General features: G+C 38.4%; 1 protein-coding gene across 2 annotated transcripts in view; it reads right to left on the reverse strand.

Annotated features, from left to right (window-relative positions):
• The window catches only part of LRP11 (LDL receptor related protein 11), a 96,989-nt gene that overhangs the window by 14,825 nt on the left and 57,517 nt on the right, over positions 1 to 24,647 (reverse strand). For both annotated transcript variants that reach the window (XM_044002201.1, XM_044002200.1), the window contains exons 3-6: positions 23,338 to 23,479; positions 17,914 to 18,039; positions 15,985 to 16,194; positions 3,437 to 3,493 (exon numbers count right to left, since the gene is read on the reverse strand). In XM_044002201.1, the coding sequence (XP_043858136.1) occupies positions 3,437 to 3,493; positions 15,985 to 16,194; positions 17,914 to 18,039; positions 23,338 to 23,479 (535 nt within the window). The remainder of the gene's footprint in view (positions 1 to 3,436; positions 3,494 to 15,984; positions 16,195 to 17,913; positions 18,040 to 23,337; positions 23,480 to 24,647) is intronic.

A 24,647-nucleotide genomic window follows, 5' to 3' on the forward strand; every position in this document is an offset into this window, starting at 1 on the left:
CAAACAAACAAACAATCAAAACCAGAACTGGTTCACCCATCCTTAGATAATCTCGTGCTTCATCATATTGGTGTTGGACTTATTGTGGACACCTGATCAACTTTAATCCACTGCAGCTCAGAACTCCTGAGTTCAAGTGATCCACTAGCCCTAATTTCCACTATAGCAGGGATTTACAGGCATGTGTCACCACTCCCGGCCTCATTACATTTCTATCACATTCTCTGGCACTCCATATGGTTGGGTTGCTAGGTGGCGCAGTAGAGTGCCAGGCCTGGAGATGGGAGAACCTAAGTTCAAATTCAGTCTCAGACATTTACTAACTGTGCAACCCTGGGCAAATCACTTAAATCTGTTTACCTCAGTTTCCTCAACTATAAAATGGGCTAGAGAATGAAATGGCAAACCACTTGTAACAATTGGAATGATGCCACCTGCTGGAGAGCTACTGTAGGAAAGCTCTGCCATGAGGAGAAGGCGTCTGAGGGCAAGCCATGTGGTCAGGTCCTTGGCGTCAGGAAGTGATCCCTTTGTTTCTTCAAGGAACACTGTAGTGTTTCCTTGACAAAACACGCTCAAGTATCTTTCCTAAGAGAACCCCAAAGTGAGTCATACATGACGGAAATGACTAAATAATAAAAACATACAAGAAAAACACCCTCCTGGAAATAACAATTTTAAAAGCACTTGAGAATGTAAAAGATTGTTCTTTTTTTCTAATCGTAAAAGTATTTTATTATTTTCTAGTTACATGTAGAAACAGTTTTCAATATTTGTTTTTATAAGATTTCTAGTTTCAAATTTTTCTCCCTCTCTCCCCAAGACAGTAAGCAAGTATATGTACAATCACATTAACATATTTCTGTATTAGTCATGTTTTGAATAAAGAATCAGAGCAAAAAGGGAAAACCTCAAAAAAGAAAAACAACAACAACAAAAACAATAGAAATAACATGATTCAATCTGCATCTAGATTCCACAGTTCTTTTTTGTCTGGATTTGGAAAGCATCTTCCATCATGTGTCCTTTGGAACTAAAAGATTGTTCTTTTATCAAAAAAAGTCAACTGAGAAGATATCCGTATCTATTAATTGATAGTCAATTTATCATCTTTGTAAAATTTTAATAAGAATGGTCCTAACATAGATGGAGTGTATCATGGATGAAAACATAGAGCAAGGGGTTTGTAGACAGATTTTTACTTTCTTTAAACATCATACCCTATCTCCAGAGCCCTGTGACTGAATGAAAGATAGATAGGACAGCCTACCATGTATGCCTTCTACATTTCTCAGACTTGCTTTTAAGTCCCTTTGTAACATGACCCTGCATTTTACATTGTACCTTAACATGCATCCTTGACTGTTGTCAGGCAGGTCTGCTCATTATCTCCAGCATACACCCTATATTCATCCCTACCTCTATGCCTTTTCTCATCCCATATGCTGTCCCATTAATCATTCATTTAACCGTTTTCTAATTCAAAACACTATATGCAAAAAAATTATGCTGGGCACTAGGTGATTTACAAAACTTAGATAAAATGTGGCCCCTTTCATCATGGAGCTTGGAGTCTAACAAGGGGATGAAACACATACACACAAATAACTATACAACCCAATATTTCATGATAAATGAATTGGAGAGGTACAAAAAACGTGTTATGTAAGGACTCGGGGGAAGTTTACTATCACCTAGAAGGATCAGGAAAGGCAGAGGTAGTCCTCTGAATTGGGCTTGAAAGGCCAGTTGTGTATTCAAGAGGTGAAGAGTGGAAAGGAAGACATTCAGGGCACGAGGAACAGTGTGAGAAAAGTCAGAGACAGGAGGGTGTGGGGAATGTTTGGTGTTTTATGTAATCACATTTTTCTATACTGTAGAACACATGAAAGAGGAGAAAATAAGAGGAAACATTGCCAGAATAAAGTGGTGCCAGACTGGGGTGGGTCTTGAACACCAAGTAAACTAGTTTAAACTTTATACAATCCAAATTCTGTCCACCCTTCGGGGTCCATCTCAAAGTCTACCTCATCCATGAAAACTTCCACTGCTACTCAAGCCCACATTTGCATTTAGACTCAGAACAATACAAGTTTAGCACTGTTAGATGTCCTCTATTTGTTTCAAAGAGGCAGTTAGATGGCTCAGTGAACAGAGCTCTGATGCTGGAGTCAGGAAGACCTGAGTTCAAATCCAGCCTCAGACACTGACTAGCTGTATGATCCTAGGAAAGTCCCTTAACCCCATTTATTTCAGTTTCCTCATCTGTAAAATGATTTGGAGAAGGAAATGGCAAATCACTCTAGTATCTTTGCCAGGAAAAACTCAAATGGGGTCACAAGGAGTCAGAATTGACTGAATACTTCTTTGTTTTGTGTGTACCAATCTTGATCATTAGCCTGATTCTAAACCACCCAAGGGTAGGGACCTTGTCTTATACTTCATGTCCTGTGTCGCTAGGTACCTTACCCTTTATTTCTCCCTTAGTCTTTTTGTTTTGTTTTGTTTTGTTTTGGTGAGGCAATTGGGGTTAAGTGACTTGCCCAGGGTCACAGAGCCAGTAAGTGTTAAGTGTCTGAGGCCGGATTTGAACTCAGGTACTCCTGACTCCAGAGCCGGTATTCTATCCACTGCGTCATCTAGCTGCCCCCTCCCTTAGTCTTTTTATCCACTATTTCATCCTACACTGAAATACTGATAATTAACTTCAGGCCCACAGCCTGATTTTCCTGTTTTGAAAGTGGAAGTACTAAGTAAGATGAGAGAATGATTTCTGCAGCACCTCTACTTAGAACAACAGCCTGAGTATTTTCAGTGATTAGAATCAGGATCTTAGTACTTCAACATCCTGTAATTGTCCTCTGCAGCTTCAAGCTTTTGAATCTTGGGTGAATTTTGGCTACTTCCTATTATTAATGAAAATTAAATTAGGCTCCCCTTTGAATCTTCATTACTTCCTCCCGTAGGGTTAAGGGGACATTTACAGTGGAATCATTTTCAGACTCCCTTACACCCTCAGCATAAATCTGGCATCCTCTGTGTGAGTGTGCTGATAGGGTCTGGTCATGGCCTACTTGGCAAGACAAGTTTGTCATCTGGATAAACTCTACATAGTTGAATCCAGTCACTGTGGATCTTGAACCTGACACTCTGAAATCTCAGAAAGAGCTGGGGCCCCAGCATTACAATGTTACAGATTATGTTTCTCACTCATTTGCTTCTGATAGAAATAGAAACCCAGGGAGGCTGCTGCCTCATTATCTCCCTAAATAGCAGAAGAAAGCATTTTCCTTGGCATGGCCTCTCCTTCCCCGAGGCCAAACCTCCTCTCCCCCTACCCCCACCCATCTTTGCCCTTCACTTCCCTCCTTTTCTCCCACTGACCCACAAAATCAATTTGTGGCCACATTAATAGCAAGAAATTGAAAGATCAAACCTGGCTCAGAGTGAGAGTAGGTTGATGGCTCTGTTGCAGTCTGCTGGGAAACTGCTCCTGTTTAACGAAAGAGAACAGTGGGTTAAGAAAAGTATGCTAGAACAACAATCGTCTGTTTCTGGTCTCTTTTTTTATATCTGACTTGGTAGCAGAGGGATCTAATTGTCTAAGGAATCTAGGCAGACGTTTGTCACTAGTCACAAGTGGAATGGCTATGCACAGCTTTTCACAATCTTGAATATGCATGGCTTGGAAGGAAGTCAGATCAGTCAGTTCTAGAGGGTCAATATTTTGTTTGATTATTAGGGGACATGGTATGGATTAGCCAGCAAAGGCAACTGAGGAGTGAGATGAGGAAGTAGTTAAGAGAACCAGGAAAGCATAGTATCATTTAAAACTCAGAGAACAAAGAGTGTCCTGGAGAAAAGGATGGTCAACAGTGCCACATGTATTAGACTCTTCAGTCAAGAACAAGGAGGGGAGGGAAGAAAAAAAGGAAAAAAGAAATGTACATGATAACTTTTTATTATCTATTTAAAAGGATTGGAAGCTATACATGATAGACTGCATATGAAAATATGCAATCTTTTAAAAATTCTACTATGTTATGGAAATGCTTGTTTTATTTAATAAATTAAAAATAAAAGAAATTAAATTTTACAAAAGAAAAAAGAACAAGGACAACTGATGAAAGAACATCACCTTGGAGAGTACAGTTTCAGTTGAGTGATTCAAAAAAGTCAACTGTAAAAGTATAGCATACAGGAGACATGGCTAGACAATAGCTTATGAAAAAGACTTGAAGATTTTAGTGGATGGTAAACTCCACAGTTAACTGTGTGGCATGGCAGTCAAAAAAGCAAAGGTGATTTTAGTTTATATGAGAGAAGTATACTATCTAGAATAAAGAGGTGACCATTCTAGTGTTCTTTGTCCTGGTCAAACCACATCTATAATTATTGTTGTTATTGAGTCATTTCAGTTGTATCCAACTATTTTTTTAAATTTTACCCTTTTATTATTTTTTAATAGAATTTTATTTTCCAAAATATATGTAAAAACAAATTTTAACATCAATTAAAAAAAAATTGTTCCAACTTCTCTTCCTCCTCTATTTCCACCCCCCACCCACTAGAACTCAAGCATTTCAAAATAAATTATACATGAGTAGTCATGGAAAACATTCCCACATTAGCTAGGTTGTGAGAAAAAACAGTCAAAAAACTCCCAAAACTTCAGACTGAGGAATTGTCAAAGAGAAAAAAATTTGTTTTTTAAAAATGTGTTTTCAGGGTGTATCCAACTATTAATGGCCCCATTTGGGAGTTTCTTGCCAAAGATACTGGAGTGGTTTGTCATTTTCTTCCCCAGCTCGTTTTACAGATGAGGACATTGAGGCAAACAGGGTTAAGTGACTTGCCCAAGGTCACACAACTAATACGTGTCTGAGACCAGATTTGAGCTTAGGAAGATGAGTCTTCCTAACTCCAGGCCTGGTACTCTACTGAACCCCCTAGAAGCGATTCATTCCCAAAGAGGCTAAGCAGGCTAATGAAGGTAACCAGAAGCCATACCAAGTTGCAGGAATTCATGATGTTCAGCCTGGAGAAGGGGAAATTTAGGAGGTAAACGACAATTATCTTCAAGTATCTGAAGAGCTGTCACACATAGGATAAATTAGATTTGGGCAATTGAGCCCAGGGTGTAGCAAGAGGAGCACAAAGTGAACATTTAAAGAGTGGCAGGTTTGGGATTGATATGGGATAACCGTTCTAACTATTGTAGGTGTCCAAAAGTTGGATGGGCTTCCTAGAGTTAGGTCTTCCATTACTGAAGGTCCTTAATAGGAGGTTGGATTGCAATGCACTGTAATTGCTATTGAGGGGAATTCCTATTCAGGTACAAACTGCAGCAGAAAGAGACCCAGATTTGGGGTCAGAGGACCTGGGTTCATATCCTGGCTGTTCTATTTTACTACCTGTGTGATCTTGGGAAAGTAATTTCCCAGTCTCTGGGCCTCCATTTCCTCATTTGTAGAATGAGTTTGGTAAACAAGAGGATCTCTGATACTAAATTTGTAAAATTTTATGATATCTTCTAGAGGATGAGTATTCTAAACTTGCAGGATCAAACAAACCACATATGGCTTGGGTTTTTTTTTTTTTTTGAGGCAAATAGGGTTAAGTGACTTGCCCAGGGTCACACAGCTAATAAGTGTCTGATGCTAGATCTTAACTCGGGTCCTCCTGACTCTGGTGCCAGTGCTCTAACCACTGCACCACCTAGCTGCCCCCAGCTTGGGATCTTAAGAGACCAACCAGGAAGCCAAAAGTGCCACTGATACAATACACAGTAACTGCAGGGATATAAGAAATACCTTTGTAGACTAAACATATTTCATCTAAGTCCTCTAATTTTCAGAATCCTTAAAGAGGAAAGGTTGTAAAATATTTCCCCAAATTATAGAGATATTCTTATATTTGGATCATTCCTGGTCCTGATTCATCTAGAAAAAATGAAATTATATTATGTATGTTTTTAATCTAACTTTATAAAAAGCCATCTATCTAGGGATAGGACTGCAACCACAATTTCTTTGGCACAGGACCCACCTCTATTTTCTCTGCAATAGTCTTTATAGTCTTAGAGAGTTGCTTAGAGCGCTTCAAGGTTGAGTGACTTGTCCAGGGTCACAGAGACAGGATGTGTTGAGAGGTCAGATTCAAACCCCTGAGGCCTGGTTGGTGTTAGAAGTTGGATTCAGACATGGTTCTGAGGCCAGCTCTCTATCCATGACACCAAGATGCCTCTCAGGCACCCATATAGGGAAAATAACAATGCAAGAAAAATAGCAAAGAAGATTCACAGATTTAGAGCTGAAAAAGACTTTGTTGTTGTTCAGTCGTTTCACTTGGGTCTGACTCTTCCTGACCCCATTTGGGATTTTCTTAGCAAAGATACTGAAGTGGTTTGCCATTTCCTTTTCTTGTTCATTTTACACACGAGGAAACTTAGACAAATAGGGGTAAGTGAAATGTTTCCAACTCATTTATGGACTTCTGTTATTTAACATTTACCAGGTGTTTTCCAAGGTGGAGATATGATTATCTTGATTTCCTAATTTAGATTTAAGTAATTTACTCATTGCTTCAGAGTATGGTTATAGTTGGACATATTGTTTTAGTTTTTCACCCATGCAGCTTCTGCATGGTAAACTGACTTGCCCAGGGTCATACACTAGTAAGTACCTGAGGCCAGATTTGAACTCAGGTCTAAGCTCCACACACTGCACCACCTGTCTGTTCCCTCCACCCCAATAACAACAACATAGCTTCACTTTCTCACTCATGAAGCTTCTGTGAATTTTCCCAAGACTTCAACTTGCTAATGACTTGGAAAGTGTTAGTTAATATAGCTCTACTCCCTTTCCATTTTGAATACAATATGTTGGAAAGGCCATCCTTGCCAATCCAAATGGTTCTCTCAAGAAGAGAGCCTCTGTGTGGGCCTTTTCACTTCCACACTCATACACCTTGGGCATCTTCCTAAACATTTATCTTATTAATAGCTTTCTAAAAGGACCATGTAAGCAGAGCTGGTTTTATGGAGATGGAAATCAGTGATGTGCAAAACATTCTGCAGAGACCATGAAGGCTCATAAACCAGAAGGTCAGGTGGCTCATCTAAAGTTGCTGAACTGTCTGTAGATCCTTGGAACTTGCTCCTGGACTGACTTCTGAGAGTCACCCTGCAATGGAACTCTTTGCTTATCTTTCCAAAGTGAATGAGGTCACCCAGCTGTGGACACAAGATCCATTTTCTCAAATAAGGAGACAGGAATAAAAATCAAAAGTCCAAATCTGTCAAAGCACTTCTTCTCATACATAACTCCTTTATCTTTTTTAAAAAGTGGCTTAACTAGTTAATCTTCCCACTGTAACAATTGGAATGGCACCACCTGCTGGAGACTTACTGTAGAAAAGCTCCGCCATGAGGTGAAGGCCTCTGAGGGCAAGCCATGTGGTCAAGGTCCTCAGCGTCAGGAAGAGACATTTGCTTGTGGGTACTGTCTATCAAGGCTACCAGCCAATCAACTTGAGGAGCCTCCCATTTCTGGGAAGAGGACACGAAGTAGGAAGCAGATGCTGGTGGAGGGGTTCTGTCTCTTTTGGTTCCTGACCTTGCCATGGTGGGTTGGATGATAGGGTCTCTTGGAAATAGTTAGATTTTTACCTTTCTCTCTGATCCTAATGCTCTTTAATAAATACTTAAACATTTAAATACTCTTGCTAAAGCTTATAATTTATTGGCGACCACTCATTAGATTTTAGATAGTATAGCTAGAATTTTAGCCCCTTACACCACTCAAGAGAAAAACAGATAATAAATCACCAAGAATTTATTAAGCCCTTACATTGTGTTGGACACTGTGTTAGGGTGGGGATTGAAAGATTAAAAATAAAACAAATACTATAGTTATCTTCCTAGTCTGCCCCCTTTACCCCTCTCACAGTGAGGGGTGTGTGTGTGTGTGTGTGTGTGAGAGAGAGAGAGAGAGAGAGAGAGAGAGAGAGAGAGAGAGAGATGGCTGATGAACTAGCATTGGAGACTGAGGAGTAATTAGACAGGTAGAAGGAAAACCAAGATAGAATACTTTAAAAAAAAAGTAATCCCCAGGGCAGCTAGGTGGTACAGTGGATAAAGCACCAGCCCTGGATTCAGAAGGACTTGAGTTCAAGTCCAGTCTCAGACACTTGACACTTACTAGCTGTGTGACCCATGGCAACTTCATTGCCCCACACCAAAAAAAAAAAAAAAATCCTCAGAGAGGAAAGATTATCCAGGAAGAAAGGATGGTAAAGTGTTAAATCAGTAAATCGGTCAAGAAGGATATAAACTGAGAAAAGACCGTTAGTTGTGGTGATTCGGAAGACATTTGGAAACTTTGGAGAGATTGGTTCCAGAAAATGAGTTGCAAAAGTAGAGAATATTGGAGGCACAGTTGGACAATAGTCCATATAGAAAAGACCATTCTTTTTATTTTTCATTTTTTGAAATAAACTTATTTTCAGTAAACAGAAATCAATTTTCTTTTCCCCTTACTTCATCACCCACACTGGAAAAGAAAACAAGAAAAGCAAAACTTTTTGTGACAAATATGCATAGTCAAGCAAAACAGATTCTATCACTGGCTATTCTAAGGTCCTTTGTAACTGATAGATAATTTGCTTGCCTGGTGCTTCTATTAGAAAGAAATAAAGACAGAGAAGTACTTTCCTTCTTTTTCCTATTCACATGCTGCCCTTAATGAAGTCAATCAATGTTTATTGAGCAGTGGCTATGTGGATTAGCTCCTGGGAGATGCCAAGAGGAATAAGGCACAATCTCACTGCCCTCAAGGAATTTACAATCTAGATATTCCAACAGTATCTGCACTGATGAGAAAAAGTTGGAGTCTTGAAGGGGGGGGGGTTCCATTTCCATTACAGCCACAGGGGAAGTAATTCAAGCAAAGTATAGATTGAACACTGGAATATCCTTAACCATTACAAGGTCCCATTAAAATAATTGGTGTTAACCTGTACTTGACTGAAACAGGATCTCTGGGATGAATTACTGAGTGCAATTCTAGGACCTTAGCTGTCCAAAGATATTAAATGAGATAATGTATGTAAAGCACTTTGTAAATCTTAAAGCATTGTAAAAGTATTAGCTATTATAGTTTTGATAGGCAGTGAGGTAAAGTGCCTAGAGCTGGCCTCAGTATCTGCAAGACCTGTGTTCAAGTCTCACATGCTGGCTGTGTGACCCTGGATAAATCACTTATCAATGACTCCGATAACTCTCTAAGATTCTAAATTACAGAGGAGTTGATGATATGCATTGGGGTGGGAAGGGGGAGTTTCCCTTAATCAGAAATTCCTTCCATCATCTGAATGACAGGTCTGTTTCAAGCAATGTGATTATGATTAGAGGCAGAATGGATAGCATGCTGGGCCTAGAGTCAAGAAGATTCATTTTCTTGAATTCAAATATGGCCTCAGACACTTAATAGTTGTATCACCCTGGGCAAGTCATTTAATCCTGTTTGCCCAGTTTCCTCATCTGCAAAATGAGCTGGAGAAGGAAATGGCAAAACCACTCCAGTATCTTTGCCAAGAAATGGGGTCATGAAGACTCAGACATGACAAAGCAACAACAATACACAAGAAATATTGGTATTGACTTTTAGCACTTTGTGTTTTGTCATCATTCATTGACAGGTCACATTTCAAACCTATAAAATCAAGAGGAAGGAACTCTCTATATAAATTACTTTGTTGTTGAGTTAGTATAAGTAATCTTAACTTCCATGTTGTTTTATTGTACTGGAAATATCACTTGAGTTTTACTGTAAACAAATAACTCTCAAAATAATTTGTTATCATATTAATCATATCATAAAAAGTTATCATGTTATGGTATTATCCAGCTTTAAAAAATAGTTTACCAGTTTGCCAGAGCACAGTCAATGATAATAACTCAGATTTTTATAGCAGTCTAAGGTTTGCAAAGTAACTTACAAAGATTATTTCATTTTATCTTCACGACCACCCTGGGAAATAAGTGCTATTAGCACCCCAATTTTATTGATGAGGAAATGGAGACAGGAAGAGGTCAAGTGACCTGCTCAGGATTCTCACAGCTAGTATCTAAGGCCAAATTTGAACTCGGGTCTTCCTAACACTGTCCACTGCAACATCTAGCTGCCTTCTAATAAAACTATTTATGGTATTAATTTTTATTACCAACATGTATTCTGGGGAAGAGAGCAGTCAATAAAAGTACAACAGTTTTGATAAATTTTTTTGTGTGCTTGTCTGCAAGGCTGTTTATAGAGTAATCTTTTTATGGCACCAGAATGTTGGTGACACTCTGTTCTTTGACAAAATAAAAGCATTATTTTGTCCAAAACCAAGGGATGATTTGGGAAGGATGAATTAGTGTATTTTAGTATCTCTTCACTAGAAACAAAATGGCTTTGCACCTGTCACCCTGAAAAGTGATTATTATGCATGTAGACTTCAAAAACCCCAAATAGTTACATGCCCTTAGACTTGGGAAAAGCAAGAACTAATTTTGCTTTTTATTCCTCAGAGCCCCCGGCTGGTTTACGCACAGAAGTTATGCCTGATATTGGAATCTATTGATTATGATTTATTAAATTACACTTGTTTACAACCCATTATCAATGAGGTAGGCTATGGCACTTAGATCTAAATGCCTACTTTCCTTAAAACAAACTTGTAGAAAGAGATATTCCTATCAGCAAAAAATCCAGTTTCCTTCACAGTGATAAATGAATTGGCTTTTTATTTGGAATTTATCCACTTGAGAACTAAAAATGTTTTGTTTTGTTTTGTTTTTTTTGCTAAGATGGAGAGACAATAATTCCAACACTTTAAATAAGAAACTAAGGGTACCACAGAGTTCTGTGTGGCTACAGTGTTTGTCAAACTCCCATAAATTAAATCTACCTTTCTCAGAAATACTATCTTTTAATTTCTCTAAACTATAATTTCTTGGCAAGAGAACAGGAAACTATGAGGATGAGAATGGCTGTACAAAATCTCATAGCAACTCGCGTTGAAGGAAATATGCAATGGGCACGCTGTCTTAATCAGTACCCATTCTCACAAGCCACGTGCTTAGTATCTAATTAGTACAGTTACCTCCTCCAAGTTCTAGTATAGGGATTTTTTACTCTTTTTTATGCCATGGACCCCCTTGGCAGTCTGGTAAAGCTGTGACCCCTTCTTAGAGTAATGTTCTAAATACATAAAATAAAATATATAGGATTTCAAGGGGAACCAGTTATATTGAAATTCAATGATCAAAATACCAAAAACAAACAGCAAAATAAAACAAAACACGTTCTTAACCTGGAATTTATAGCACTTTAAGGTTTGCAAAGCAAAACATAGATTCTAGGCTAAGAAACCCTCCACCTATGCTGTTAAATTGCTGAAGTCATGAAAAATTAGACAGTACTTTGCAAGGCACCATGTAAATTTTGCCTCAATCCCTTAAATAAAGTTATAGAGTTGGATTTGAAAAGGACAAAGTTAATCAAGTTACATATGAAAAAGAGCCAAATTGTGTATGTATATAAAACAGATCCTAGTTGTCTCAGAGACCAGCTTTTTCCTTGGCCAGGTCAGATAAAAAGTGTTCATGAGTGAACAGACCACATACTATGTAGCATCTACTGCTGTACAGTGAAGTCCAACAACATCTTGCCTTTTCACAGAGGGTAAACACAAGGCAGCCCAGACAATCAAAGGGCTTTATCCAGCAACAATAGGCCTCTATTCTCCTTTTAATTTATGCACTCAGATTTTCTGACATTTATGGTGTACATACAAGTACAATAAGAGTACAATCCCTTGAGGCAGAACGCAGGTTCTCCATGGCTTTGCAGGACTTCGAGTGGAGGTCAGATGATCATTTACTGTATTTATTGTATACAAGATTTATCATGGAGTTTCTGGTTAGGATTGTTAACTTCTGAGCTCCCAGAATCAGAACCAGAATTTCAGAATTGGAAGGGAACTATTTAGTCTAGTATGTACCTGATAAAAAAATCCTTCCTGCAAAATATGGAGCCGAATCTTTGCAGGAAGACCTTCTATAGTAAGGGTTAACCACTTCTATCTCTCCTTATGCCAAAGTTAAACCTGTCATTTTGATATTTTCCCTCATTGAACATAATTCTGTTGCTTGAGGCCAAGCTGGACAAGTCTAATCTGTTGCATACGAGACAACCCAGCTATTATGTACACATTGCATCTTTTAAACACCCCCCAGTTTCACCGAATCATTCTCATATGGAATTGACTTAAAATCCTTCCTTGTGGTTGCTCCACGGAATATCACCATCCTTCCTAAAAGTGGTGCTCTGGACTGAACACAATACTTCCTTTTTTTCTCATTCAATTTTATTTTATTTTCAGATCCACATTTCCCCCCTCCTACCTTTCAATTGAGAAAGCTAGAATAACAAAAAATCCTTTAAAAATATGTATAGTCATGCAAAGCAAATGCCTGCATTCGCAGGGTCAAAAACCAAAACAAAACAAAAGTACTCTGTGCTCTGTCTGAGTCTCTCAGGGGGCGAGAAGCATATTTCATCCTGAGTCCTAGAGGACTGTGGTTGTTCCTAGCACAACACTTTAGATGTGGTATGACCAGGGCAGATAGTGTTATATAAATTTGATTTAGTATTTCTAGTCTACAAGTTTTTCCCTTCCCTAACTTCATAGAGGAATTTTGAAATTTAAACCTTGACACTTTCACCCAAATGTAGAATCTCTAAGCTCTGTTTACAAAAGTTTAGGCAGCAATTGCTGGGGAAAAGAATGTATTGGGTTAGAGAGTGAATGACCAAGGTCATATAGCAGAATTGCAGAGTCTTGGAGTTGGAAGGAATCTCAACCAGAGTTGCTGGATGCCTTGCCTAACATCTCTGATAAATGGTCATCTATGGCGGGGAAGATTAACTGTTTTCTTAATAACAGCTCTTCAGTTCCTTCAGTGAATCTTATGCACATTTTTAGTTCCTTCACCATCCTGGGCACCCTCTTCTGGGCAAACTTTAGTCAACATCCTTTCCTAAAAGTGGTATAACACTAAACATGAATATTACATGAATGGAACTAATCAGGATGGAATATACTGGGACTATCATCTTCCATATTCTGGATTCTATGTTAACACAGCTTAATATCATGCTGGTAGGTTTTTTGGGGGGGTAATATTCCTTGACATACAATTGACACATATATAACTCATAGAACCTTTTGTGGCCCCCTTTCCCTCTCCCCCCCACCTCTACCCCAATTTCACCAAGTAGAGAATTAGAGATAGGATGGATACTTTAAAAAATATTTACTTTACTGACTCAATCAAAAAAGATTCTGCTTCTTATTCCTTTCCACATTCACTTCTTTGATGTGCACCCTTCTATATTTATAAAACCAATGAAAATAAACCCTAGTGTTTATGGGAATGCCTCTGCTCAGATAAAGTTGCCCATGGCAGGCAGTTGCCAGGATGCACAAACAGATTAATTTCTGTAGGTCTCACTTTTCTCATTTGTAAAATGAGGAGGTTGGTCTTAATGTCTTCAAAATTAACTTCTGGATCTAACATTCAGGGAGTTTCTGATCTCTGCTTATAAAAAACAACAACAAAAAACCCCTCCTCCAAACCCCAACAACAAAAAAGGAGGCTCTATGAATATAGCCACCCATTTGATGTTTATATTTGCTAGGTTACTTAAATATCTATAGACAGTTTTAAAAAATTTATGTGTAGCACGAATGATGATGATACATTATAAACATAGACAGAAGTGGGGCATTTTGTATTCCTGAATGATAAAACCATTACGTTAATTGCAGCATTATAACAAAAGGTAGACATATTTTGGGGCAGAATCATGATATTTGAACAATATAAATAGGCATTCATATTTTTAAAAATCACAAAACTTTTGAGCTGAATGAAACCACTGAGATCCTTACAACTCCCTAATTTTATAGCTGAGGAAGCTATTAAGAAAATCATTTCTGAGGCTTAAACATGGATTTGAAAATGAATCATCAATGGCATCATGTGATTCCAGTGAGGGGTGGTGGGTAAAGCTGGGTCTTCTACTTGGGTATTATGGTTACAAAATCCTTTTAATTTGTTTAACCCTATTTCCTAATCTATAAACTGATATAATCTATAAATAAATCTGAATCCTGCTTAATTTGTTCTGTTAATGCATGCTTCTAAGTCTCCTGTTTCTAGCATTTCTTCTGTATAAAAGAATAAAGTAATTGTCGCATACCTGATTCACATTATATATTTAAAAGGAATAGCAAGTAGTACATAATCGATTTGCAGTTTTATGTAGAATCATCTTTTTTCTATTCTATCATGTTATGGAAATGCTCATTTTATTTCTTAAGTTCAGAATAAACTAAATAAAATCAAAAAAGAAAGTACTTCTATGCCTGATTCATATTATATACTGAATACTTCTTTTTATTCCCTGCTTTAGGACACCGAGACATGAGCTATAACCTATACCTTTAAGCAATTTTTTGAATTGTGTGTGTTTTTTTTTTTTTTTTAGTGAGGCAATTGGCGTTAAGTGACTTGCCCAGGGTCACACAGCTAGTAAGTGTTAAGTGTCTGAGGCCAGATTTGAACTCAGGTACTCCTGACTCCAGGGCCAGTGCTCTATCCCACTGCGCCACCTAGCCGCCCCTAATTTTTTGAATTGGATTAAAAAGTGGAATGAATAGCCTTATAACAAAGTGAACTTGTCACTAGACATGTTTAACAAGACTCTGGATGTTCCAAAGAGCAGAAATTTAGAACAATTGACCTCTAAAATTCCCTTCAACTCTTAAGATTCCAATATTCTACTCTGTTCAGATGCTAGTTAATATTAGGTTGTGGGGCAGATAGGTGGTACAGTAGAAAGAGTGTCTGGAGTCAAGGAAGATTCATCTTCCTGAGTTCAAATGTGGCCTCAGATACTTACTAGCTGTGTGACCCTGGGCAAGTCACTTAACCCTGTTTGCCTCAGTTTTCTCATTTATAAAATGAACTGGAGAAGGAAATAGCAAACCACTTCAGTATCTTTGCCAAGAAAACCCCAAATGGGGTCAATGAAGAGTTGGACACAATGGAAACAACTGAACAACAAACCCCCCAAATATTAGGTTGAACTCTCAACCTTAACTATAGTCTGATTTCTGTTTTGTAAGTACAAACAACTGTGAATCAAGATTTATCCACAGCAAGTTTTTTTGCTTTTAGTGAAGAAAAACTCAAAAATTTTGGGCCCCTAAAGTAATTAAATTGTACAAACCCTTTGATCCAGAGACACTGCCTTAATATATACCTTATATATGACTTAAGGAGGCCAAAGCTATAGAGAAAGGATTCATGCATATAAGTATTTATATGTATTTTTGGTTGTACTAAGTACTGTTTGTTGTACCTAAGAATTGCCCACCAGCTGGGGAATGGCTGCACAGCTATGGTATATGAATACAATGGAATCTTATTGTGCCATAAGAAATAGCAAATACAATGAGTTCAGAGAAAAATGAGAAGACCCCTGTGAACTGAGGTGGTGCTAAATTAGACAATCTCTGGCATAGCCAAGGTCTTGGTTTGTTGGGCTCGACTAAACTTATCTGTTACAAGGGAGGGCTTCTATTTGGGACTGGGTGAATAGTGACAGAAATACAAAAAAAGGCACATTAATAAAACATTTTTGGCAAATGCAGGGAAGGAAACAAAAAGACACTCAGAAAGGAACAGAACAAATAGAATAATTTTGTTATTCCCTTGTTAAATTTAATATATACCTAAAAAACTATAGGTCACAGAAATTCAGTTTCCTATACAATTCTTTTTTTGTTCTTTGTAAATTGAAAAGTTTGTTTGCTGATGATTATAAATATTTATTTTTTAAAAAAAGAATGACACTTATAAGTCCTTACCTGACATTAAAGCATTCATTTGATTCTTTGGTCCCTGAGAGACTGAATGGTTACTCTTGTCTGCATTAGCTGATGAGAGCAGCTGTTTCCTTGTGGTTTTCGGGATGTTCTGTGACAGGAGACTTCTGTCTGCATCTTCAGTTAATCCCACAGTTCTTTGCTGGGCTGGATTTAGAGCTGCATGGGTTATTGTCTTGCGGCCAGGACTCACTGAATGAATGGAGAGAAATTAATTATTAGTTGTCAGATTTTTTGGGGGGGTTTAAAAAGAAACTAAAAACGCTAAATCATCCATCTATCTCTAATGATTAAGTTTTGGAGTTATGCAAAAATGCTAAATTAATATATCTCAAAATTTTAAAATAAATACCATCATCTTTGGCTTTTAATGGGCAATTAAAAAAATCTTTTTTTAAGGTTTAGTGACAGAAATAGTAATGACAGCATCAAGACTCAAATCCAACATCTGCAGATTCTTAATCAATGAATATTATTAACCTTTCTGTGTTTTGGTCGTACCTATAACTAGAAGAGTGGTTTAGCATGTGATTTGGTTTTCATAAATTATATGAAATAAATATATCAAATATATAAATATAATGTAAATACTACTAATAAATAAATAATAAAATATAAATTATATTGGTCATAAAACCTGAAAAATTACTTCAAAAACAAAACTAATATTAATTAAAATTTTAAGAGTGCCCATTATTTGGGGAATGGTTGAACACATTTTGGTACATGAATGTAATGAAATACTATCGTACTAGAGAAACCTAGAGATTTGTATGAACAAGAGTGAAATAAACATCTAGGAGAACAATATGTACAATAACAACATTGTAAAGACAGACAACTTTAATAGACTTAAGAATGTGGATCAGTGCAATGATCAACCACGATTCCAGGGGGCCAGTGATGATGCAGGCTGCCCACTTCCTGATAGAGTGGGAATGGACTTGAAGCAGGAGGAGGCATACATTTTTGCACATGGCCAATGGGGGCATTTGTTTTGCTTGACTATTGCTATTATAGTTATTTTTTGGTGGGGGGCAGCTGAAGAGAGAAAATAAATACTTGAAAATTTTCAAAAAGTATATGCTATGAAGGGGCAGCTAGGTGGCGCAGTGGATAGAGCACCAGCCCTGGAGTCAGGACCTCCTGAGTTCAAATCCAGCCTCAGCCACTTAACACTTACTAGCTGTGTGACCCTGGGCAAGTCACTTAACCCCAAATGCCTCACTAAAAAAATAAAGTATATGCTATGAGCACTTTTAGATCAGGAAAGGAAGCACTGAAACATCAAGTAATGATATTGGTAGTGCAGCATCAAATAAGCAGGGAATCCTTGAATTACAGACTTCCCCCTCCTACAAATTTTTGTGAAATTTGAAATTTGATCAACAATCTGACAGTCATCATTATTTCATATTTTATACTGTACACATAATGTAAAATTTAGATTGGGGAATGTGTTTATCAATGACAAAGGGTCTATGCATTTGCCTTCCTTTTTAATTCAATTCAGGGAACATTTATTAAGTGCTTACTATGGGGAGATATGAGAGAGCCAGGGTGACACAGTAGATAGAACGCTGAATTTGGAATCAGTGAGACCTGGGTTCAAATATTGCCTTAGAATCTAACTACTGTGCGACCACTAGCAAGTCTCAAATTCTGAGTCTGTGTTTCTTTACCTCTAATGGAATAATAACAACAATAATAGTTAATATTTATATAGCTCTTACTACATGCCAGGCACTATGCCAAGAACTTTACAACCATCACTTCATTTGATCCTTACAACAACCCTGGGAGGTAGGTGCTGTTATCATCCCTATGTTATAGATGAAGAAATCGAGGCAAACAGAGGTTAAGTGACTTGCCAAGCCCCAACTCCAAGGGTGCTCCCTCCTGGCTACTTACCATTTTGGCAGAAAGCTTCATCAGATCTGTCAGGGCACTGATCCACTCCGTCGCAAGCCAATGTGATGTCAATACAGCAGCCGTCATCACAGAAGAAATGATAGCGGGAGCAAACTTTCAAACATTCTGTTTATAAAGCAAACCTGAAATCACTGGTGAGGTACAACTGGGATGGGGGTACATAAAAGCTGTGACTTTTAGGGGTATCTAGGACAAACCAGGTAAAAGAAATAGATCAACTCTAAGGGATGCAGCTACTGCTGACAGAATTAACAGCTGGTCGGAATTACAGTTTCTGGGAGAGTTGGTGTGTCTAGAGACTCCAGCTGCAGAATGAGACACATTTTCTTTTTTGTTTTTGTTTGTTGGTTTGTTTGTTTTGTGGGGTAATGAGGGTTAAGTGACTTGCCCAGGTTCACACAGCTAGTAAGTGTCAAGTGTCTGAGGCCAGATTTGAACTCAGGTCCTCCTGAATCCAAGGCCAGTACCACCTAGCTGCCCTGATGAGACGCATTTTCAGACACGGCTAATGTGTTGAGATGTGGACTGAAATGGGGTATTCAAGATTATACTTATTCATTTTAAGGGAGGGTTTCAGTTTGGGGTGGGGTGATCAATGAAAGCCCCAGTGAAATCAACCAATGAAATATCCCCCAAAGCATCAATAAGATATAAAAAATACATAGAAGAAAACAAAAAATTTCATAACAGGGCAGAATCAAACAAGGCAAGCTTCTATGATATCTATTTTTAAAAAATGACAACGCAGAAATGATTTATGTAAACACAAAAGGCATAAAAAACCAGACAAATGAATAAATAAGGGGCAGCTAGGTGGCGCAGTGGATAGAGCACCGGCCCTGGAGTCAGGAGTACCTGGGTTCAAAATCCGGCCTCAGACACTTAACACTTACTAGCTGTGTGACCCTGGGCAAGTCACTTAATCCCAATTGCCTCACTAAAAAAAACAAAAATTAAATCTTTCAAATGAATAAATAAAAGGCCAATATGTCTCCCCTTGGCCTTCTTTTTCATGCCCCTGATAATCTATAACCCATGAATTACTATGGACTTCTCCCTCCTACAAATTTTCGTTAAGCCCATTTTTGAGTGGGGGCACCCCAGGAGGTGACTACTGGGCCAGTAAAGATCATAGGTTTAGAGATCATTTAGTCCACACCTTTCATTTTACGGATGAGGAAACTGAGGCCCACAGAGGTTAGGTGACTTGCCAGGGCACCGTGTCTCTTTTAGTGACCAATGCCTTATACTTCCCTTTGTGATGGAGCCCTATGCTCACTCACTCATTCATTCATTCATTAGATGTTTTAGAATGTTATTGAGCTGTTGCTGGCAAATAACTTCCACCACTCGCTCCTGCCATTTTTTCCCACTGTATAGATTATACTCTAAGCCCTCTTTCCCCCAAATAATAATAATAATAATAATAACTACCATTGATACAACCCTTTAAAGTTTGCAAAGCACTTTATAAATATTATGTTATTTCATTCTCACAACAACCCTGGGAGGTAGTTGCTATTATTATCTTCTTATACAGAATAAGGAAACTGAGGCAGATAGAAATTAAGTGACTTGCTCCGGTTCACATGGCTATTAAGTGTCTGAGGCAGGATTTGAATTCAGGGCTTCCTGACTCCAAGTCCAACAGTCTATCTGCTGTGGCTCTTTTTATTATTATTATTATTGGTGAGGCAATTGGGGTTAAGTGACTTGCCCAGGGTTACACAGCTAGTAAGTGTCAAGTGTCTGAGATCAGATTTGAACTCAGGTCCTCCTGAATCCAGGGCCAGTGCTCTATCCACTTCGCCACCTAGCTGCCCCTGCTGTGGCTCTTAGCTGCTCATTTCGACCTATCTCTAGGATGATGCTTCTGATTTGTTGTTGTTCAGTCGTTCAGTCATGTCTGACTCTTCATGACCTCATGGAACATAGTACACCAAAACTATCCCTGGGGTTTTCTTGACAAAGATACTGAAGTGGTTTGCCATTTTCTTTTCCAGTGGATCGAGGCAAACAGAAGTTAAGTGACTAGTCCAGGATCACACAGCTAGTAAGTGTCTGAGGCCAGATTTGAAGACTCAGGTCTTCCTGACTCCAAACCCAGTACTCTATCCACTGAGCTCCCTAGCTGCCTTTGGCACTAGTGATACTACATCTTAAAACACAACTTCAGAGGCAGCTAGGTGGTACAGTGGATAAAGCAGTGGCCCTGGATTCAGGAGGACCTGAGTTCAAATCCAGCCTCAGACACTTGACACTTACTAGCTGTGTGACCCTGGGCAAGTCACTTAACCCTTATTGCCCTGCCAAAAAAAAAAAACCTTAAAAAAACCCACAACTTCATTATTTTCAAAGCAGACACTATCTTTCACCATATCACGTGTGTACTCTTGTCTCCTCACTAATAGTTTCTTTGGATTAATCTTCAACCTGTGACTATTGTATGTATCCTTTGAATGAAAGTCACAGTGACCTAGGCATAGGGCAGTGCCTTGCCAGAATCTCTGGCCTTTTGCTAATGATAATTTTATTTTCTCCAGATAATCATATTCCTTCCTGGGCTCTCAAGAGCTTTTATCTAATTGGGGTTTCTAGTGAGAAGGCCTTTTCTTGAAGGATAACTTATCTACTCATAGTTAAATCAGTCTCATTAAAACTTAGCAGCAACAGGAAGAACTGGGGACCTATCTACCATCTGGTAGACTAAAGTTACATGGCCAGAACTGGATCATAAGGAGTTTCAGAAGTTCCTAGGAACAAGGTAGATTAAACAGCTCTTTCTATAACATAAATATCATATTTAGATTGGGAATAGAAGGTATAGTACACGTATCCAAGAAAGCTACAGAGATTTCTACTCTAGAAAAACAAATGATTAAGTTATGCCGATGTTTGATCTGGAGGAAGTCAGGGAATAACTGGAATTAGGAAGAAGAAGGTAAGGAAAGAGAACAGTGGTAGTTATTGTCATCAGGGAAGGAAGATGGGGAAAAGGACCGAGATTCTAGAGAATTCAGGGAAGATGGAGAGAAGCAACAGCTGCAAACACAAGACAAGGAATGGAAGGACGCAGAAGAATTCTGCCATAGCAAAGTCCTTATTAGGACCCATTTTTAAAAGATTGCCACAAGAAAACTAAGCAACAAAGAGTTAATGAAAACATTTGGCGAATTTAAATGAGCCATTTGTCCTACTTTAAGAACACACAAAAGTGTCAGCTCATGTTTAGAAGAGTTTCGTTGAATACTTCAAGTTTTCTCATTGGAAAATCCACAGGCTCTTCACACAAAATCTAATCCCACTGAGCCAGATTTCATTGCACAATCAACAGTCTGGGCCTGCTGGCGCGTGACGGGGATAATATGGTAATGAAGTAGCCCTGAATCACTACAGCTCTGCCTGAACTACAAGGTCGTTGCATGTTGCAGAATGATGAGCAGTGTTCGAAAGGTTCCCACCTCCTGTTTTCAGTGTCTTGGAGTGTTTTCCTCCCAGGATTTGCCTGATAGCTTCTTATTCATAAGGCAGTGACAAAGCCTGTGTTGTAGGACTGAATCAAGAGAACATTTGTAGTAACTACACTGTTAGCTTGCTCTGTAGAGGTATATATGAGGATTGGAGGCAAAGATCTGGAGCCTGAAGCTGCTTTTCAAAAGACATTCACTTTACTCCGTCCCAGGCAACTTCAAAGACATTTTTCTCATTTATAATTGCCAAGTTGCTACTGGAGACTAGAATCTGGCCAAGTGAATGGATGGAGGCAAACAAATGCTTGGCAGCTTGCTGGCCATCTGTCTGTCTTAGGCCATTTTCCCCCTGCCCCCAAAGCGCGCGCGCACACACACACACACACACACACACACACACACACACACACGCGCGCGCGCGCCAATGAGAAAAAGGGCACTTCCAGGTTGTTAGAGAAATAAACCTGTTCTATTTTTTTAGGGGCCAGGAAGGAATATATTCACCTATTATTTCACACGTGGACAGAGACAAAGCCTAATTCCAGTTCTAGGTTCCCTAGAATTACTGTTGGGTTTGGAGCTTGGGTAGGCATGTGCCTGGGAGAGCCCTCTGATCTTGGTCCAGACTAGCCAGAGCAAACCCAACTTTTGTTGTATGTACTGGGCTTGAATCACAACATTTATCCCTGAGAAAAAGTTACCATATACTTTTTTTTTTTTTTTGGCAGGGCAATGAGGGTTAAGTGACTTGCCCAGGGTCACACAGCTAGTAAGTGTCAAGTGTCTGAGGCCGGATTTGAACTCAGGTCTTCCTGAATCCAGGGCCAGTGCTTTATCTACTGTGCCACCTAGCTGCCCCCCTCCCCCCATATATTTCTTTAGAGGAAACCTAGTAAAGGTAGCCTAGGAAACAAGAAGCCTGTATTCAAGTCCTAAAGTTCACTAAAGTTCACTTAACTAGCCCTGTGACTTGTGGACATGCCACTTCAACTTTCTGTCCCTTAACTTCCCAATTGAAAAAAAATGGGGATAATAATGTGCTATTATTTCCATTTCACAGGTTTGTAAGGAATCAATTAATCAAGCAAGCAAGATTTATTAAATGCTTATTGTGAGCCAGGACTGGCAAGTATTATTGCTTATATATTAATGTGATAGTTATATAATATTCTTAAGTAATTAAGACAAAAAAAAAATCCTGGCTATTTCTTTTTATCTGTTTAGAATGAAATCTTGGTGGAGGCTTTCCAGGAAATACACATACAAACATATACATATATGTATCTGTATACATATACATGGGTTGTGATATATACAGGGTGGGCCAAAAGTCACTAAGGGATCTGATGTTTTAACAACTTTTTGAAAATTATTTTTTCTTTATTTCCTATATATACTGCATATGATGCCATGGTATTATACATTTAAAACAAAAAATAAAGAAGTTATTACATATTGAAACCCCTTCATGACTTCTGGCCCACTCTGTGTGTATTTGTATGCGTGTATACACACATATATCTCACATATATACACACGTGTGTGTATATATATATACACATATGGACATGTATATGTATGAGCATATGTGTACATATTTATATCTACACATACACATGCTAAATCTATTAACAATCTCTAAGTAACATTCCTTTCAACAAGAGACTGAGAATTTAGGAAAAGTAGGAAAAATAAAAAAGGGATGGGGCTTCTACTATGCCCCTAAACTCTCACACTCTATTAACCATCTCATTGTAAGTTGTAGTAATGAGGGTCTCATCTTGCCCATACCGAAGAGTTGTATGAGATTTGGGGTTTCAGAAAATAAAATGGAACAACCTACAAAAGACCTTTTACTTATAAGCATCGGAAGTCTACAGATCCATTTGGTTGACTTATCTTCCATTGATACTTTCATTTTTCTCCCCCTCACCTACTGCAGTTTGTGCCTTGGGGAGGACAGTGATGGAGACATTGTCAGAGCTCCTTTGACCATCAGTGTCTGTCACAGTCAGCTGGAAGATGTACACTCCTTCTCGCAAGTGGGAGAGCTTCAGGATTCCTGATTGAGGGACCTGATCCAAAAACAGGAAACATCACATTTCACTTTGGAAAATTAAGGCAGAGACTCAATATCAAAATTATGAACTGGTAACCACTGTTAACTGTCATGAGCTAACTTATTTCTATTTAATATTTATTGAACATGAGCAATGTTCTAGGTCGGTTGTCTCCATGCTTTTTTTGATCATGTACCACTATCAGTAAAACATTTTTGAGTATTTATCCCCAATCTGTGTATACTTATGCATATACAAGTACTACTGTACCAGTAACTTACATTATAATGCTTGCACAAAATAGAAATTAAAAGGGAATGATGAGATAAAGATGAAGTCATATTTACATCTAGTTTCAATAGGGAATCTATGCAGTTGATTGAGTAAGGAAGCAATGGGGTCAGATCTATGCTTTAGGGAAATTGCATTGGCATTTGGGTGAAAGATGGGTTAGAGAAGGTAGACTTGAGGCAAGAGTCAAAAATATTTAAAAAGAACTGTGGAAATAGTGGTACCAACCTCCAAGATTTTCAGAAAAATAATAATAGATAGATATAGGAAAATAGATATCCTATCTATCTATCCTCACATTATATACATGTATACTTATATATGTTTATACATGTGTCTGTCTCTCCCTCTCCCTCCCTCTCTCTCTATATATTATATATATTTTCAGTTTGCAAAGTGCTCTGCGAATATTCTCTTCTTTTATCTTTACAACAACCCTGGAAGATAGGTTAAGTGACTTTCCCAGGGTCACACAGGTAGTCAATCTCTGAGACAGAATTTGAGTCAGGGGTGCCTGATTCCAGGTCCGTCACTGTATTCACTGTGTCACCCAGTTGCCTGAAAAGATGACTGTCCCCATGTCTGTACAGCATTAGCTGAGACGTCTATTCAGAAAACTGAAAATTCAGTTCCTATCATCATTTGTGCAAATAGAATATGTCTCTCTTTTTGTAATGGGAGTCAGAAGGAGTCAATGGAAGACCTGTAGAACTATAACTACTTTGTTAAGTAAGGGATCACAGGAATATAGGTGTTAGAGTTGGAAAGGGTCCCTAGGAGGATCATCTCGTTCAACTTCCTTATTTGAAGAAAATGAGACCAAGCAGAGATGAGTGACTTACCCACGGTCATGACTGACTAACTGTTACTGAGATCTGTGCTTTGGGAAGCC

The sequence above is a fragment of the Dromiciops gliroides genome, chromosome 4, assembly GCF_019393635.1.
Source record: "Dromiciops gliroides isolate mDroGli1 chromosome 4, mDroGli1.pri, whole genome shotgun sequence".
NCBI lineage: Eukaryota > Metazoa > Chordata > Mammalia > Microbiotheria > Microbiotheriidae > Dromiciops > Dromiciops gliroides.